Source organism: Agelaius phoeniceus, chromosome 34 (genome assembly GCF_051311805.1).
Source record: "Agelaius phoeniceus isolate bAgePho1 chromosome 34, bAgePho1.hap1, whole genome shotgun sequence".
Taxonomy (NCBI): domain Eukaryota; kingdom Metazoa; phylum Chordata; class Aves; order Passeriformes; family Icteridae; genus Agelaius; species Agelaius phoeniceus.
This window is the reverse complement of record NC_135298.1, coordinates 1,162,804-1,180,894: the sequence shown is the minus strand read 5'-3', so window position 1 is coordinate 1,180,894 and position 18,091 is coordinate 1,162,804. Positions and strand designations below refer to the sequence as shown.

Sequence of the window (18,091 nt, the reverse complement as noted above, 5' to 3'; positions counted from 1 at the left end):
TAATTCAAACCGAAGATGTCTGTGCATATGCCACTCCAGGCATACACACAGAAACGAGTCCAGTGCAGGAGCCGTCCCGGCCCACGCAGGGGCAGGTGTGTGTGTGCTCCAGGCCGGGGCTGTGCCGGGGCAAGGGGCAGGTGTGTGTGTGCTCCAGGCCGGGGCTGTGCCGGGGCAAGGGGCAGGTGTGTGTGTGCTCCAGGCCGGGGCTCTGCCGGGGCAAGGGGCAGGTGTGTGTGTGCTCCAGCCCGGGGCTCTGCCGGGCACTCCCCGGGCCCAGCACTGTCCCCGTGTCCCCGGGGAAGGGCCCTAGCGCTTTCCCCCCGTCCTCTCCTCAGCCGCGGCCTCCAGAGCAGCACAGCCCGAGGGGGCGGCCGGGGAGGGGGGGTTTGGGGCCGCCCTCAGCGGCCCCGCGGCCGAGCGCTCACCTGGGATCTGCCCGCAGACACCTGCCCAGCGCTCAGGCGCGGCGGCATGAACAATTTAAAGCGGTTTTCCTTCTCCATGGCTCCGATAAAAGGGCGGGCGGAGCGGCCCCACCTCCCGGCGGCCGCTGAGGGCGGGCGCGAAGGGCGGGAAGCGGCAGCGGCCCCTCAGCGCGGGGGCGGGGGCGCCGCCTAGCGGAGCTCGCGGGGCACGGCCCGGGCACGGCCCGGCCGGACAGAGCGGCGGCCGCGGGGCCATCGGCGGGGCCATCGGCGGGGCCATCGGCGGGGCCATCGGCGGGGCCATCGGCACCATCGGCGGGGCCATCGGCGGGGCCATCGGCGGGGCCATCGGCACCATCGGGGCCATCGGCGGGGTTTGCTCGTCGCCCGTGGACGCCAGAGAGGTCTTGGGGCAGCCCGGGGGCCCGGGCGGGTTGGCGATGTCGCCGTGGTCGCCGGCCGGGGGCAGCACAGCGGGACTTTGGCCGTCGCGGGGAAGGCAGGAGAGGTCTGAGGGGAAGGGGAGGTCCCGTCTGTACAAGGAATAACTGGGGGAGCCCAGTCCTCCTGTGTGAAAAATGCGTATTTTATGATTGGCTTTACGCAAATATTCAAATGAATATTATATGTGTTTATGTCAGAAAGTTATGCTGTATTAATTTTCTTAAGTAGTGTGTTAAATCTAGTTTTAGGGTATAACATAATGTTAAAATAAAAACTATGCTATGTGAGATACTTTTTTTTTAAAGAAAGGACTTGCAGCAAGATAGCAGCCACAGAACACCTAAATCTTTCAGAGAAAGAGAATTTATTGCTTTCCTATCAGAGGAAACGAACTTCTTCCTGCCTGCTCAGCCCTGAGGACGCTGTCAGGATTCAGAGGAAGAAGTTGACACTGAACAGACTCCTTGGTTTGAATGAAATTTATGCATCATGTATGAGGTGTATGAATATGCAACAGGTTATTGTTTTTAAGGGCGAATCCTCTCTTAAAGTGTGTCTTTTTTCAGGCTTATTTTGCCCAGAAAAAGGTACCCAGATGTCCGTAACTTTTTCTTGGTATTGCCTCATATTGTCCTAATCCAAATTATCCAAGTTATTATTACTCAAATTATATTGCTATTTTCTAACCATTTTATTACTATGAAACTTTTAAAAATTCAAAAAACAAGTGATTGGCGTTTTTCACATCCTGTGACCCCGCGGTGTTGTAAATGGCTCCCCCAGAAACATCAGTACATGGGATGTTGTGTGTTGGGCACTGTGTGAAAAACACCAATCACTTGTTTTTAAACTTTTAAACTTTTAATAGTAATTAAATTGTTATAAAACAGTAATATAATTAAAGTAATAAAAATTTGGACAATTAGGATTTAGGAGAATACGAGACAATAAGAACAAAGAGTTACGGATGTCCAAGTACCTTTTTCTGGGCAAAAGCATTGTGATGGTTGGTGGGCATGGAAAGCTGCCCTGGGCCCCTTGCTCAGGGCTGGTGTCAGTGCCCAGAGCCAGAGGGGATCCCTTGCTGGGGGCTGTGCCATGGCCACCTGCCCTGTGCCGCGCTGGCCGCTCGGGCACCAGGAACCAGCAGCCAAGGGCACTGCCAGGGCCAAAGGCCAGGTCAGCCAGACAGAAAGGGGCAGGGCTGGGCACTGTTTCCATGGCAACCGGCACTGGGGGGGACACCTGGGGCACCTGGCCTGGCAGTTGCCATGGAAAGCCCTGGCAGGCACTGAGGGCACAGCCCCTGGCACTGAGACACTGCTGGGCCGGGTGCTGAGCACAGCGCTGAGCACGCAGAGATGGTTTTGTTCTTGCTGAGCTGCAGCACAGCCAAGGCCTGTCCTGCCCCTCGTCCAGCCACGCTGGGGAGGGGCTGGGGCTGCGGGGGAGCTTGGCAGGGGACACAGCCAGGACAGGTGACCCCAGCTGAGCCCGGGCACAGCCCAGACCAGAGCACATCATGCTCAGGCTATGAAGGGGGGGAACAAGGAGCAAGGGGGGAATTTTGGAGGGAGGCTTTTTGCCTTCCCAGCTAACACTTAGGCAAGAGGGGGCCCTGTTTCACCAGTGGGCAGGGTCACTACCAAAGACACAGACACCAACTGAAGGAATTGTGGCATTTATATCATGCACAGCTGCAAAGCATTACAAAAGGATAAGCTCAGCAAAGCACATCATCATTAGCAAAGAATTACAAAAGGATAAGCTCAGCAATCCATCAGAACTCATCCTTACATTTTGATGACTAACCCCTTGGTCAAACACTAGAGGTGTTTGTGGCAGACAAAGATTCTGGCTGACTATCAAGGTACACCTTACAGACATCAGTAGTACTTTAGTGACACCGTTCTTCATCCATTTTTCTCAATCTCCTTGGAGTTAGGAACAAGAATTCTGTTGTCCATGGAGCTGGCACCTTTTGAATTCCAGAATAATGCCCCCAGGCCCTTTGCTGTTCAGCTTTACCATGTTGTCTGGGGCTAACAAGGCTTGGGGGGCCCTTTCCCCTCTGGCTGGAAGGGGCCGGGTCCCAGTCCCTGAGGGGCACCCAGGCTCCTGGATGCAATTCCTGTGCAAGTCCCTCAGTGTCACAGCAGCCTTCCCATGGAGCCCCGTGGATCAGAGCATTTGCCAAAGGGGCCCTTGGGGCAACCAGGGAGATTTGGTCTGGCAGCATGTGTAAAACAATATCCTGTCAGATCTACTTGTTCTCACACACAATCCTTGGCTGCAGGGACACATTCCCATTGCTCCTGCCCAGCTTTCAGGACTCAGAGTTGTCTTTCCCAGGAGCTGCTCCTTCAGCTGCCTCGGGAGGGCCATTTGGCCTCCGGACCCACACTCTGGCTCCATTATTAGGACTGCTGCATCCAAACCCTTTATCTCCACAAACGGTGGTGATTGGAGCTGGAGCTCCTTTTTTCACAATCGTTCTCAAAATTTCAATATCAATAATTGTGCTACCCTGTCATGGGGTTGAATAATCCAATCTTGGTCACTATTGTTTAACAGAATTACTGTAATTTCTCCTGGATATTCTGCATCAATTCCTCTTGCCATGACATGAACACTTTGCAAGGCCAAGCTCCAAGGGAGCAATTACCAAAGCAAAGTGTCCTGGAGGAATCTGAATTCCTGTTTCAGTATTGAGAGCTCTCATTTGCTTTGAATTCATCCTCATTAATTCCAATGCATGAAGGCCCAGCCCTACAGCCTCTGGGCTGGCCCTGCCAGGGGCCATCGCAGCCAGAACAATTTCCCAGGCAGTCCAAGTCTCACTGCCCATGGTTGGATTTGCAAACTGGGGGCAGCCGTGCACAGCCAGGGGGTTTCCATTTCCCCCGTGGGCCATTGTTCAGGGCATGGAGCACATCTGGGAGATGGGTTCTCCATGGGCAAAGGTTCCCATCTCCTCATTTTTTCAACTGCTCTTTTAACAACCCCTTCACCCGTTCAACCAATCCTGCAGCTTGTGCATAGTCTGGGACATGAAAAACCCTGCAGGCTTCATCCCTGTATTTTTCACAGCAACAGACAAAGCCCTCTGCATCACAGTATCAGCAAACCCTGAGAAAATAGCCAATTTCATCCCTTCCTCCTTTTTACATTGTATACAATCTCACATAGTTGACCACTGACATGAGGGTCCTGGCCAATCCTGTTCTGTAGGGTATTTAGAGTTACATCCCTGAGCAGCCAAAGCTACCAAATTAGAATTGTCAGCACTATTTCACATTACTATTATTTCATACGTAGATATACATATTGATATACATAGAGACAGATAGATACAGACATATATATATATAATATATATATATATAAATATACAGATAAATATATGTATTAAGGTCTTATTATACAATAAATACATATAGTTATTTAGTATATTGATATTTCACTGGCACAAATGCAGCTGAGCTCAAGATTAAAACCTTCTTCTCTTGCTCCATGTGGGAGCATTCCAGCAATAATTGTTCCTTCTGAAGCTGCTGTTTCCATTGGACTCTTAACAAATTCATCTTTGTCTGCCCAAACCCACAAGTCCTTTTCCTTTTCCATGTGCAGTTTTTGGATGTATTTGAAGACATCCAGGGCTGCAGCTTCTTTTACCCGACTGCCCCACTGCTCCCACGGGGCTCCCACCTCAGCCCACTCCAGAGCCAGGGAACTCCAGGGAAGGGCTTCCCATCTGGGAATTTCTGATGGCACTGATTCCTCACATTGACATTGAACAAGTGACATTTGGTTGGGATCTGGCCAGACTGGGCCAGTTTGGTTTGACCAGTGGCCAAAGTCAGCACCAAAGACACAGACTCCAGCTGGAGGAATCAGTGTCATTTCCTGCAGTTCAGAGCAGCAAAGAATCACAAAAGGAGCAGCTCAGCAATGCACCCAATCATCCCCACCAAAGATTGCCTGCAGTGATTCAGAAAGATGCAGCAGCATTTCCCCTCAGCCTTTCCCATCCCCCAGATGCACACAGCAGCTGGGGAAGCTGTCACAGCCAAGGGCTGCAGAGCCACTCCTGGGCACTGGCAATTCCTGCAGGTGCCTCCAGCCCCAGCTGAGGCTCCAAGCCCGCTGGGAGAGGGCCCAGCTCTGACAGTGCTGCATGAACAAACTGACAGCACTGCTAGTGTGCCAACATCTGCTTTCATCCTCCTCTTGGCTCCCTCCCAAAGCCTGGCCAGGCCTCAAGCAGGAGCCAAGGCAGCTGACTTTGATCCTTCAGCCCCACACAAGGCCAGATGTCAGATTTCATGGCCTTCTCTGGCTTCTAAATACACAAAGGTCCATCCATGTTTCACTAAGGAGTGGCTACATCTATCACAGTGCTAATGACCATGCAGATCTCAGCAGGGAGCAGATACAAAGATAACCTTTGCTTGGAAGGTTCCTCCAGAGGCCACCTTTGGCTCAGGGCCTGCTGTCCAGGCCTCACTCAGGGCTGCTGTCCAGGCCTTGGCACTTCAGGGACGTGCTTTAGTGCTGGGCTTGGCACTGCTGGCTGAGCGGCTGCACTGGGTGAGCTCAGAGGGCTTTTCCAACAGAAAGGATTCTGTGATTCCATGATGATATCCGCTGCATTCAGCTGGGGCTATTTCAGCAGCATTACTTTGCTCCAGAAGTTCCCTCTTGCCCAGCTCCTGTGGCCTGAGGCTTCAGCTCCTTCAGCTCCTGGTGCTGAGCTGCTCATGCTGAACGAGAGCACTCGGAGAGATGAATCCAGTCCATCCAATTCCTTCTGGGACACGCAGAGGGGAGGCTGTGCAAACAGGAGCATTGTTTGCTGTGGCCTCCTCTCTGCCCTTCACGACTTTCAGCGCTTTGAAGCAGCCAAGAGCTTTCTCCAAGAGTGCAATGGAGCAGCTGTTCCTGCTCGCGGGCCTGGCTCTTCCCAGTCTCTGCCCTTGCCTGCTTCTGTCCCTCTTGCTGTGCCCTCTGTTCCCCCAGGGCTGGCTGGTGCTGCCCAGGACTGTGGCACTGGCACTGATCCAGTGCTCCAGAGCCTCCTTTCTGTGCCCTTGGAGCTGCCTGGGCACAGCAGCCTTTTCCATCTGGAAGCTCCCCATGGACAGGGAGTGCCCAGCTCCGTTCCTTGCACAGCCTCCAGGAGCCCAGGGCTGCCATCTCAAGTCTCTGCTGGCACTGGGGGCTCCCAGGTGCCTCAGGCTGCTGTGACACCGCTGCACACGGGAGGGAACAGGGGCAGGGGCTGTGCTGAAAGTCAGCTCCATCTGCTGCTGCTGCTGCTGCTGCTGCTGCTGCTGCTGCTGCTGTGGGGTCATTTGTGCAGCCCTGGCCCAGAGTCAGGGATCAGATGCTGCCAGTCTCTTCCAGCCCTGGCTGCTCAGAGGTTGGGCCTTGGAGCCTCAGGTGGGCAAAGGCAGCTGCTGCTGGGCCCTCTGTGTGTGCCCGTGTTCAGCAGTGCTGCTCCATCAGTCTGTGCCCAGCAACGGGGAAAAGCCTCAGCCCTGCAGGGCCAGGAGCTGCCGGGCTCTGCCTGAGCAGCTCAGCCAGCAGCAAGGGAGCTGCTCCACACAGGAACCAGGAGCAAAGGACACTCCTTCTGTAGGACATGTTTTCTATTTAAAGGAAAAAAAGGAAAAAGAAGAAAAACTATATAAAATGTGAAAGATTAAAACAAAACCCAAGTGTTAGTGACAAACTTCTGAAACTTTGCATTAAGAGGTAAATGATCTTTTTTAAAAGGGAACTCAGTTATTTACATTGTAAATGTGCTGATGGCATGGATCCATCTTACTGACCCCAGCAGCCTTTTAAAAGATTTTGGGCTTTGTTTCAACATTGCCATTTGAAATTGTGCTCAAAGCAAGAGGAAATTGCTTTGTGCCCTTCCCGCTCCAAGCAGGACTGGGAATGGAAACTCTGTCAAAGCCCAAATCCTTTAGAAGATGCCCTTCCTTCTCAGCCTGGCAAGGAGCTGCACATTCCCTTTGAAACTGTCAGGGATTTCTTAGAGACACAAAGTGCCACTTAGGGCTTTTTGCTCTGGTTTGGCAGTGCAGAAGGGCAATTCTCCATCCATCAGCTCCAGACTGCACTGCCTCAGGAACACGGCCCACTCGCACGCTTTGGCCCACTCAGGCACTTCTAGAGGAGGAAGAAAGTGCAATTGCACAATTCCAGCCAATCAAGAAGGAAGAATGGGACAGACAAACACCCTGTGCAGATCCAGGCATTCGGCTGGGACTGTGGAGAGTTTGGGTTCTTGCCAATTGGATGTGTGTCCCCAGCTGCAATCTCTGGGCCTGCAGCAGAGTCTCACTCAGCTGCCAAAGCAGAAAGCTCAGGCGCTGTGCTGGCAAGGGGCTCGTCTGATGCAAAGCTGTCAGAGCAATGTGAGGGCAGAGCCAGCCCAGCTGGGCCCAGGGCTGAGCCCAGCAGAGCCCTGGCAGAGCCCAGAGCAGCCTCAGCAGCCGCAGAGCCCGGCTGCAAGGAGAGAAAGCAGAAAGTGCTCGTCAGCTGAGGGCTCCTGTGCCCTTGTGCCAAGGCCTGCGGTGCCCAGGCCATGCTGGCTGTGCCCAGAGCTGTGCCCAGAGCTGCCCATCCCTGCTGCCTTTGGCAGCAGAGCAGGAGGGCAGGACATGTGCCCAGCCTGCAGCCAGCCACGGCACATCCAGCCCTCAGCAGCTGCCCAGAGCAGGATGCTCCTGTGCTCGCTGCCATCTCCCAAAAGCTCTGATCCCACCCTGCCAAGCACACAGGGACCCACCTCACGCCAGCCACGGCTGCAAGAAAAGCTGCTCCCAAACCACGTCCTCAGCCTTCTCCAAGGCCACCGCCCATCCACGCCACAGCTGCTCCCAAGCACTTCCCCATCCACACTGGACCACCTGGAACGCTTCCTCTGGAAAAACAAACAACACATTCTTGAAAAGAGATTAGAGACAAAAAGGGAAAACAAGAAAAATGGGAAAAAATCTTATCTCTGGCAGGGCCTTGAGGAAGGCCCAACTCCTACATGGTAGGGAAAAACCCAGCCATGGCTGAGGGAAGCCCACACTTTCTCACTTCCACCCTGCACTGCCCCCCAAAATCACGGTGATCCCAAAGCAAACAAGGGCAGTGCAGCAGCCCAGCCCTTCCTTGCCTGCAGAGCAAAGCAGCCCCTGCACAGCTTCTGGAGTCCCACCTCTGCTCCCACCATGGGGCTTTGTTTGTGTCGGGCTGGCTGCCCCAGCCCCAGCCCCAGCCCAGGCCAAGGTGGCTGCTGGGGGCTGTTGGCAGGGCCAGGAGCCCACTCCCATTTGTACCCAGCCCAGCCCATGCCCCAGCCCTGCCAAAAAGCAGCTGGGCAGCGACTGAAGAATGAGTTGCATCTGCCCCAGCAAAGGGGCAACCTTTGCTTCCCAGCCAGGCTGGGCCATGCATTATCTGGCAGCATCTCCCTGGGTGGGGACTCATCTGCAAATTCCCTGTGGAGTCTGGCTTTGAAGAAGGTGCCAGAATCAAAGTCCATCACCTTCAGCCTCCAGTGGCCAGGCTGAGGAAGAGCTTCTCATCCTTGGTGCCATCCAGGCTGTCTCCAGCAGCAGCACCAGCAGCAGCAGCAGCAGCAGCAGCAGCAGCAGCAGCAGCAGCAGCAGCAGCAGCAGCATCCCCACCTGGTACAGCTTCCCCAGGGGCTCCTTCTCCTTCCCTGGGGGGAGACCAGGCTCTCAGGGCTCTGCCCAGGGCCCCAGCTGTCAGGGAACCAGCACAAACAAAACCAGCTTGGATGGCGGCCACCAGTGCTGGGCAGAGCAGCTCAGCTGCAGCACAAGGGCTGCGTGTGCCCATCCCATGACCCCCGTGCAGTGACACAGGCAGCACAAAAAGGTCTGGGTTCCTTTGCTTCTGATTGCCAAGGCATGTGTGGAGCTGCAGCTTACCAGGGCCCTGGATCAAAGTGTGCCTGTGGCTCTCTCCCTTCTTCTACGGCCGAGGAATATCCTGCACCCAAGGATCAGAGAACAGGTCTTCTAATGTGGGTCTTTCCAAGGAGTTCACGGATAAACACCACTTGATCAGATCTTTGCACTCTGGGCAGAGAAAGCAGAAACTGCCGGTCAGCCAGAGAAGGCTCCTGTCTGCTTTGCCCCACTATTGCCATGCCCAGGCCATTCTGGATGCGCTCAGGGCTGGGCCTAAACTTTCCCATCAATTCCCTGTTTTGGAGGAGAGCAGGACATGTGCCACCTCCTCAGCAGCTGCCAGAGCGGGATGCTCACGAGCCCGCTGCTGGCTCCCAGCACTGGGATTCCCCCCGTGCCCAGAGAAGAGGATCCACCTTGAGAGAGCCCTTGTGGCAGCGGGAGCTGGCCCCAGCTGAGGTTCCGGCCCCTCCTGAAAGGGTGCTCCCCGCAGACCATCTGGTGCAGCAGGATGCCCAGGGACCAGATCGTTGCTGCCTCGCCATGGTACCAGCCAAAGTGGGTCCATTCCGGGGGGCTGTAGGATGGTGTTCCTATGGAATACAGATGGAGTTCAGCAGGGGGATGCTGCTGCTCCCAGAGCCTGGCCCCAGCATCCCTGGGCCTGCGGGGGCTGCATCAGTGGCACACGGGGTGACCACTGCCCTCTCGCCAGCACCTGGGACTTGTGCACAAACTAAGGCTTGGAAAAGAAGCCACTGGTGTCAGAAGAGGGCAGAGGAAGCCCCGGCTAAGCCTGACCATGACAAGCAAAGAAAAACCCTCTCTGTGCTGGGGAAAACATGCCCTTATCCTCCCTGCCTGCATTGCCCCAAAAATATTAGGAAGCAAAGGCAAACAGGGCGAGTGGAGCAGTGCAAGCCCTTCCTCTCGCCTGCACACCAAACTTGCTGGGGCACAGATTCCATCCCCCTCTCTGCTACCCCCACCCACGGGGGTTTTGGTCGGGCTGGCTGCCCCAGCCCAGCCCCAGTCCTGGGCAGAGTGGCTGGCAAAGGCTGCCAGCAGGGCTGGAAGATGGCTCCCCACCCAGCCCCGCTCTAAAGCAACTCAGCTGAAGACTCAGTCCCCTGACTGGCAGCAAAAGGGAGAATCCCCGCTGCCACAGCCACCTTGGGCTGGGAGATGTTGGGCCATGAGATCCCGGGACCAGGAGTACACCCTTACGTGGGCTCACCTGCAAAGTGGGTGTAGGCTGTCTCTTGCAGGTAGGTGCCACAGCCAAAGTCAATCAGTTTGGCCTGCCCGGTGGCCAGGTCAAGCACGATGTTCCCTGGCTTGATGTCCCTGTGCAGGACCCCGCAGCTGGTGCAGTGCCGCACGGCCTCCAGCACCTGGCGGAACAGCTCCCGCGCCACCTCCTCGGGCAGGAACCGGCATGCCCGAATGACACGATGCAGGTCCAAACACCGCTCTGGCCGCTCCAGCACCATGACGATGTCGTTGGGGAGCTCAAGCCACTCCAGCAGCTGCACCACACCAGGGAAGCCAGTGGACACCTTGGCTAGCAGCACGATCTCCAGAGGGGCCCTGCTGCCGTCGGGCTGCGGAAGGAGCACGATGCCCTCAGTGGGGCCGATGCCGTGCCAGGCCTGGGGAAGCCCTGAGCCAGCCCGGGATGCTCTGCGCCCTGCGCTGGCCCCACGCCCGCTCCCCCTCGAGGCGTCCTGGCGGCTTCCACCGTGCCGGGCCTCGGCTCATCCCCGCCCGGCAGCCCCGGCTGCTGCCGCTGGCCCCGCTCACTCACCAGCTCGCCCCAGTGCCGGACGCGGTTCCGTGGCACCCTCTTGATGGCCACCTGCAAGCCAAGGACAGCAGCGGGCTCAGCTCGCCGCCCGCCCTGCCCAGCCCCATCCTCCTCCTCCTCCTCCTCCTCCTCCTCCGTCCCCTCCTCCTGCGCCCGCCGCCGGCCCCGCCGCTCACCGGGGCGCCGTCCGAGAGCCGCGTGGCCGCGAAGACGCTGCCGAATCCTCCGCGCCCCAGCAGCGAACCCAGGCGGTAGCGCTCCTGCAGGGCCTCGTGCGCCGTCCCTGCGGGCGGGACGCGGCTGTCAGCGCTCGGCCCGGGGCCAGCAACGGCCCCCGAGCGCCCCTCAGCCGCCCCGGGCCGGCCATGCCCAGGCCTTCGCTCCTCGCAACGCGGCACAGGAGGCTCGGGGCCGGCGGCCGCGCTGCCGAGCGGCGGAGCTCGGGCCGGGGAAGCCGCAGCGGAGGCGGCGGCAGCGGCCGCGCCGCCTGTGTCCTCCGCAGGCCTCGGGAGGAGCCGGGGCCGGGGCCGGGGCCGGGGCCGGGGCCGGGGCCGGGGCCGGGCTCGGGGCTGGAGCCTGCCTCGGGGCCGGGGCCGGGCTCGGGCCAGGCGGAGGCGAAGGGCGGCGATGCCGCCCCCGCACCAGGCACTGATGCCCGCCCAGCAGCGCCACCGCCAGTAGGGCCAGAGCCGGGCGGAGGCGAGACCGCGGCGGGACGGGCGGGGCCGGGCACGGGGCAGCCCCGCCCGGGGCCGGGGGCGGGCCGGGGGCATGGCCCAGCCCGGCAGGGGGAGAGGGAGGCGGGGACACGAGAGGGAGGCGGGGAGAGGAGAGGGACGCCGGGCAAGGGACCCCGGGAGAAGGGTGCCCGACAGCGGGAAAGGGAGACACAGAGACAGAAAGAGAGAAAGAGGAAGAAAGAGAGAACGATAAAGATCGTTCTAGGCTATCTGTTTTTCTTCTGCCGCCGCTGCTGCTGCCGCTGCTGCTGCTGCCGCCGCTGCCGCCGCTGCAACTGAAGCACCGGGGCCGTTCGTCCCCGTGTCCGTTCCCCGCTCGCCCCACGAGCCCCACGTTCGAGCCCCGCGCGCCCCGGGCACAGCCCCTGAGTCTGTCCAAACACGGGAACTTTGCAGCCTTGAGCCCAGGTGCAGAGCCCTGACTCCTGCACACTGGCACAGCAATCCCCTCGCTTGCTGCTCTGCATTGGCCTGGCTGAGGGGCAAACACTGTCGGGACACCTTCCCTTGGGCTAGGATTCCTACCTGAGCCCAGCACTGCACTTACATCTCCAGTGTTGCCTTCCAGTAAAAACAGGGGAAGGAAAACTCAGTGTGGCTCATGGTATTTTAGAGTGTCTAAAAATCACTAAGCCACTGATCTTAGAGGTGCAGTGCATCTGGAATTACTGGGATGGAGAAGTAGTGCCCCATGGAAAAGGGGAGCATAGAAATAAATAGAGAAAAATATCTTGGATTGTTTCTTTCATTTTAATTTCGCTTCTGGAAAGCTGTTTCAGTTTTCCGGGAATCTTCTCCTGTCTGCTCTTGCCAAGAATCTCTCCTGGAGGACAAGCTCAAGCTTCTGTCACACGATTTGCCACCAGGAAATTATGCCACTGGTGAAGTTTCCATTGTGACTGTTTTGCTGCTTTAGGGCAAATTTTGAGAGGAAACCTCCAAAAGGGGTCCGTCTAGAAATCAAGTTCCAGTGGCCTCTCCTCCTACTAGTTCAGAAAAAGACTTCCCTCGGGAAAAGTAATAAAACCCCAGTTTATTTATCAAGTAAAGTATTCACAAGCATGAAAAATGAATAATACTAAATAAAACCTCTGACTGTGCTGAAGAGATGGCAAATTCAGAAAGTCCTTTTTGTGGGTTGTAGTTGGCTCACTCGGTCTCTTCTAAGTCCCTCTGGTGCTGGAATGCAGCGTCCCAGACCTCGGTGGGCCACAGGTGTGAGCTGCAGGTGTTTTTCTGGGTTTTCAGTCCAGAGCAAGAAAAAGGAAAGTCACAGTCCCAGGAACTTCTCTGCCTAAGCAAGATAAAACCTAATTGCTGGACCTGGGATGTGAAGGCACTGGGAAATTTCCAAATCTGGGCACTGGCGCTGCCAGCAAACACCAGATCTGGATGGTGCTGGAGCCAGAACCTGCAAATTTCCAACTTTTGACTTTTTGTGCCAGCAAATCACTGGACTTGGGCTGTGCTGGCACCAGGAAATTTCCAAATCTGGGTACTGGCACAGCAAACACAAGATGTGGGCAGTGCCAGAGCCAGTAGCAGAAAGTGGCCGGGTTTTGGAATTCTGTGCCAGCAAATTGCTGCCCTTGGGCTGTGTCAGAATAGGGAAATTTCCAGATCTGGGCACTGGTGGTGCCAGCAAACACCAGTGAAATCTTCTGGTCCTCGTCCGGACCATTGGCCAGTGGTTTCCCTGAGAACCAGCTCTGGCCACTTTACAGAGCGAGACTGCTTTCATCTGCTTGTCTGGAAACAGAACTTTAATGCAGGCAAACACAACAAACAGGACGGCGTGCACAGTACAGAGAGCAAAGCAGAAAAAAGCCTGGGCCCAGGGTCCTGCAGGGATATTTATCCATTTATATATGGGGAGGGGTTAAGGTGGGATCTGAGGGAAGGATCCAAGAGGAAGGAAGGATTATGAATATTACAATTTTTGCAGTAAAATGTAACCAATGGTAGCAAAGAGAACTCAGAACTTTCTAGTAACAATCTGCATAACTGAACAAGAGGATTATGGGCGGGAGCTCCTGCTGACCCCAACTAAAGAGGGTTTTCCCACAGCCTTAAGCCAAGGTCTCCTTCTTCTTTTAAACCAACCCCAACACACCAGATCTGGGTGGTGCTGGGTTTTGGCTTTCTTTGCCAGACAATTGCTGCATTTGGGTTGTGCTGGCACAGGGAAATTGCCAGATCTGGGCACTGGCAGTGCCAGCTCACCGCAGATCTGGGTGGTGCCGGTGCTGACACCAGAAAATTGCCAGGTTTTGTCTTTCTGTGCCAGCAAACTGCTGGACTCGGGCTGTGCTGCCACTGGGAAACTGCTGGATCTGAGCACTGGCAGTGCCAGCAAACACCAGATCTGGGTGGGGCCTGCACCAGGTGTTTGCAAGGTTTTGGCTTTCTTTACCAGAAAATTCCTCGACTCAGGCTGTGCCGGCACCGGGAAATTCCCGCATCTGGGCACTGGTGGTGCCAGCAAACACCAGATCTGGGTGGGGCCTGCACCAGGTATTTGCAAGGTTTTTTTGCTTTCTTTACCAGAAAATTACTCGACTCGGGCTGTGCCGGCACCGGGGAATTCCCGCATCTGGGCACTGGTGGTGCCTGCAAACACCGGATCTTGGCATTGCCAGTGATGGTAGCAGGGAATTGCCAGATTTTGGCTTTCTTTGCCAGAAAACTTCTGGACTTGGCTCTGCCAGAACGGGGAAATATCCAGATGTGAGCACTGGCAGTGGCAGCAAACACCAGGTCTGGGCGCCTGTATTGGCATCAGGAAATTGCCGGATTTTGGTTTTCTGTGCCAGCAAATTGCTGGACTTGGGCTGTGCCAGCACTGGGAAATTTCCGGATCTGGGCACTTGTGCAACAGACACCAGATCTGGGTGGTGTGTTGTAGTGTGTTTTCATACATTGTAATACTTTGTGATAGTTTAGGTTTTGAATCCCCGTATTTTTCCGAAATGGCTCATCCCAGATGGTACCCCCCTCCCTTTCCCTGTGTAATCCTTTGCCCTTGCTGAGATCATCCCCAAATCCCCACCCTGGCTCTCTGTCAATCACTCAGCATCCCATCCCCTCCCTCTAGAAGCTTCGGTCCAGGATGTCGAGTGATCAGCCAGAGGCCAGGGGTCAGCCCCCCAAGCCTTGCCCCATACGCTGTCCTAAATGTCCATCCCCCAGTACCCATCCCTTAGGGTCACTTCATAGTTAGTCAAATGTTCTCTACTTTGGATTTCCACCTCCCTTTAAATGTAACCTTGGCACATCTCCCGGGCTCTGGGCAGGAGGCCCCTGAGGTGTAGGGGCTCCTTTGGGACACCTGGAATAAAACCTTGGATTAACCCCTGCTAAGAGTCGGCCCTTTATCTTCTACTGATGTCTCTGGTGTCTCTTGTGCTGCAAAGGCGGCCAGCCCAGGTGCCCTCAGTACCCTCGGGGCACAGAGAGTGTCTCCCCGCTGTCGGCCGTGTCGGGGCTGCCCCCGGTGTCTGCCGACTCGGGACTGGCCCAGGGCTCCTGAGAGGCTCCCAGAGAGACAGAGACAGTGGTGCTGGTGGCAGCACCGGGAAGCTGCCGGGTTTGGGCTTTCTTTGCCAGAAAATGGCTGCATTTGGGTTGTACCAGCACTGGGAAATTGCCAAATGTGACCTTTCTGTGCCAGCAAACTGCTGGAATTGTGCTGTGCTGGCATCTGAAAAATTCCGGATCTGGGCACTGGCGGTGTCAGCACACACGAGGTCGGAGTAGTGTAGGCACCAGGTATTTGCCTGGTTTTGGCTTTCTTTGCCAGCAAATTGCTGGACTTGGGCTGTGGTGGCACAGGGAAATGTTCAGATCTGGGCATGGGCGGTGCCATCAAACACCAGGTGTGGGTGGTGACAGTCTTGGCACCAGGAAATTGCTGCGTTTTGTCTTCTTTTTCGAAAAAACTGCTGCACTTGGGCTGTGTTAGAACCGATAAATGTCCAGACTGGGGTACGGGCGGTGGCAGCAAACACCAGATCTTGGCATTGCCAGTGTCAGCAGTGGGAAATTGCCAGATTTTGGCTTTCTTTACCAGAAAATTGCTGGACTTGGCTCTGCCGGAACAAGGGAATTTCCAGATCTGGGCACTGGAGGTGGCAGCAAACACCAGATCTGGGCAGTGCCAGACCAAGTAATGTTGGAAATGAATTTGTAGAGAATTTTTAAGGTTTGATAGAAGGTTTCTATAGTATGTATGCAAGTGTCACAATCCATCCTTACGAACGGGTTTGGTGATGGTTCGTGGGTTGATCTCAGAGTGCAAAAACCACCGACATGGTACAGGGGGCTGCAGTGATAATCAAAACAAATGTACCTTTATTGAATAACCACAAGAAAATGCATTGGGGAGGAACTGGGGAAAAGGGAAAAAGAGGGAGGAAGAGAAAGGAAGGTATAAAGCTACCAAACGTAGAACGGCGCAGTCCTTTGATATCCAGCCAATGGAGTTCACCAGGTCACGTCTGGGGAGATCTCAGGGTTGCAGTTCATCCAAACTCTTATTATACTCTTTTTGTTGATGGGGGAAGGGGTAAAACTTGAAACCGAATCAAAGGTAGTCTATTGTATTTTTGGGAGAAAAAAATGGCATTTAGAGAAGGGTACACACAGTCCATGTTCTCTGCAGTGGGTGAGAGCCATTGTCTTCTTGATCCACTGCTTGCACCTGCAACATCCATCTTGCTTTGGTTAGCTTGCCTCTCCCACACACCTCCCCCAGGTTAGGAGTCTCAGTCCCAGTCCTTGGAAAGAGTGTGGGGGGGCCTTTTCACATAGGGATTTCATGTCTCGGTCATGGATGGAGAGGCCTTGTACATCTCAGTCTGTCTGTCACGGCCGTTGTAAGACAAGTGAGGGGTCTTCTGTGGGGGACCACCCAAAACTCAGGAGAAGTCCAGCCAGGCCAAGAGGTGGGACAACTTCCAAGGCTATTGTTGCAAAAAGGCAAGGGGCCCCTTTCTTCCTTTCATTGGGTTCAGTGTAGCATACAGCAAACACACCTGTGAACAATAGCTTAGCAATGCCAGCAGCTGTGCTCAGGTCTCGGGGCCCATGGCATGTAACTTTCTCCACCAGGGCCAGAAACTTCAGACAAGGGGCTTTTCTTCAGTGGTCCCCAATGACGATGGTGAGGCAGATGAGAGAAACTTTGGACAGAGTCTCACACCTACATTACATGGACGACGTACTAATCTGTGCTTCCACCAAGTCTTACTCAGACGCAGCACTTTCCAAGACTGTCGCAGCTGTCGAAAGCGCGGGGTTTCAGAAAGCTCAGGAAAAAATCCAGCTATGGAGCCCATGGAAGTACCTCGGGTTTTTAATCACAGGAAGGACCATCGTGCCTCAAACTCTGTCCATCAACGAGCACCCCCAGACATTAAGAGACACGCAACAGCTGTGCGGCGTCATCACGTGGATCCGACCTCTCCTGGGCCTCACCACAGAAGAACTGGCACCGCTCTTCGACCTTCTACGAGGAGACGGCGACCTGGCTTCCCCACGCTCGCTAACGCCAGAAGCCTGGGAGGCTTTGCAGAGAGTCGCCAGCGCCATCAAACACCGCCAGGCACATCGGACAGACCGGTCCCTTCCCCTCAGCCTCGGTATTTTTGGTAAGTGCCCAAACTTCCATGTGCTGCTCTTTCAGTGGGATGATACTTCAAAAACCCCACTCATCATCATCATCGAGTGGCTTTTTCTGCTGCACCAACCACATCAAACAGTTACCACCCCACCAGAACCTGTAGCCAAACTTATTATTAAAGGCTGACATCGCCTCCGGACCCTCGCAGCTTGCGATCCGGCGTGCATTTACCTCCCTTATACTTTGGAACAATCGGATTCTCTATTACAAACAAATGAACATCTATAAATTTCATTTGACAGCTATCCCGGAAAAACTTCAATTCATTATCCTAAACACAGGCTTTTTAAAGATTCACTGCATTTGGCCCCAAAATCAGATAAAAGTAAAACTCCACTCAAAAATGCTATCACGGAGTTCATTGACGGTTCAGGCAAATCTCACCAGTCAGTGTTCACCTGGAGGGACCCGGACACTCAGAAGTGGGAGTCTGATATCCAGGTTGTTGAAGGTTCCCCCCAGACTGCAGAACTTGCTGCAGCTGTGAGGGCATTTCGAACATTCCAACAACCCTTCAATTCACTCACAGGTTCTGCATATGTCACCGGGATAGCAGAGCGGGCAGAGCATGCCCTGATCAAGGAAGTCCAAAATAAAAAATTCTACAGCTTGCTCTCTGAATTAATTTGGTTCATCTCCCACAGAGAGTAACCTTATCACATCCTGCACGTCGGTCGCACACAGAGCTGCCAAGATACATCACTGAGGGCAGCCGGAGAGCAGACTTGTTAGCAATGGCAGCAAGTGCCACCCACATTCCCCCGCTGCACCACATGTCTTTCAACAGGCTCGTCTAAGCCATGCATTCTTCCCTCAGAATGCTCCAGCTTTAGTAGGTCAATTTAAGATTTCCAGAGACCAAGCCAAGGCAATTGTCTCCACCTGCCCCAATTGCCAATCCCTCGCCCTCCCTACCATAGGGACAAAACGAAGGAAATTACAGTGACAACTAACTTGACCATTCATGTTTCTATCAGTGTTTGAACAGTCGATACCTGACTCACTGGAGGAGCAGATGGCCAATCCCAGGACACCCCGAAATACCTTAA

At 55.0% G+C, this 18,091-nt stretch overlaps 1 protein-coding gene across 1 annotated transcript; it reads right to left on the bottom strand.

Moving 5' to 3' along the window:
* Positions 1 to 309: 309 nt before the first annotated feature.
* Positions 310 to 14,558, bottom strand: LOC143696395 (serine/threonine-protein kinase pim-1-like). Its single transcript, XM_077192529.1, has 7 exons — positions 14,555 to 14,558; positions 10,799 to 10,905; positions 10,623 to 10,673; positions 10,053 to 10,419; positions 9,232 to 9,408; positions 784 to 995; positions 310 to 435 (listed from the first exon to the last, which is right to left on the bottom strand). The coding sequence occupies exons 1-7, from the start codon at positions 14,556 to 14,558 to the stop codon at positions 310 to 312; spliced, it is 1,044 nt and encodes a 347-aa protein (XP_077048644.1).
* Positions 14,559 to 18,091: the final 3,533 nt, after the last annotated feature.

Coding starts and splice junctions, on each gene's coding strand:
- LOC143696395 (XM_077192529.1), bottom strand. Junction 10,420..10,622: donor TCCGGCACTGGGGCGAGCTG/GTGAGTGAGCGG, acceptor CTCCTTCCGCAG/CCCGACGGCAGCAGGGCCCC. Junction 996..9,231: donor GCCACAAGGGCTCTCTCAAG/GTGGATCCTCTT, acceptor TTTTTCACACAG/GAGGACTGGGCTCCCCCAGT.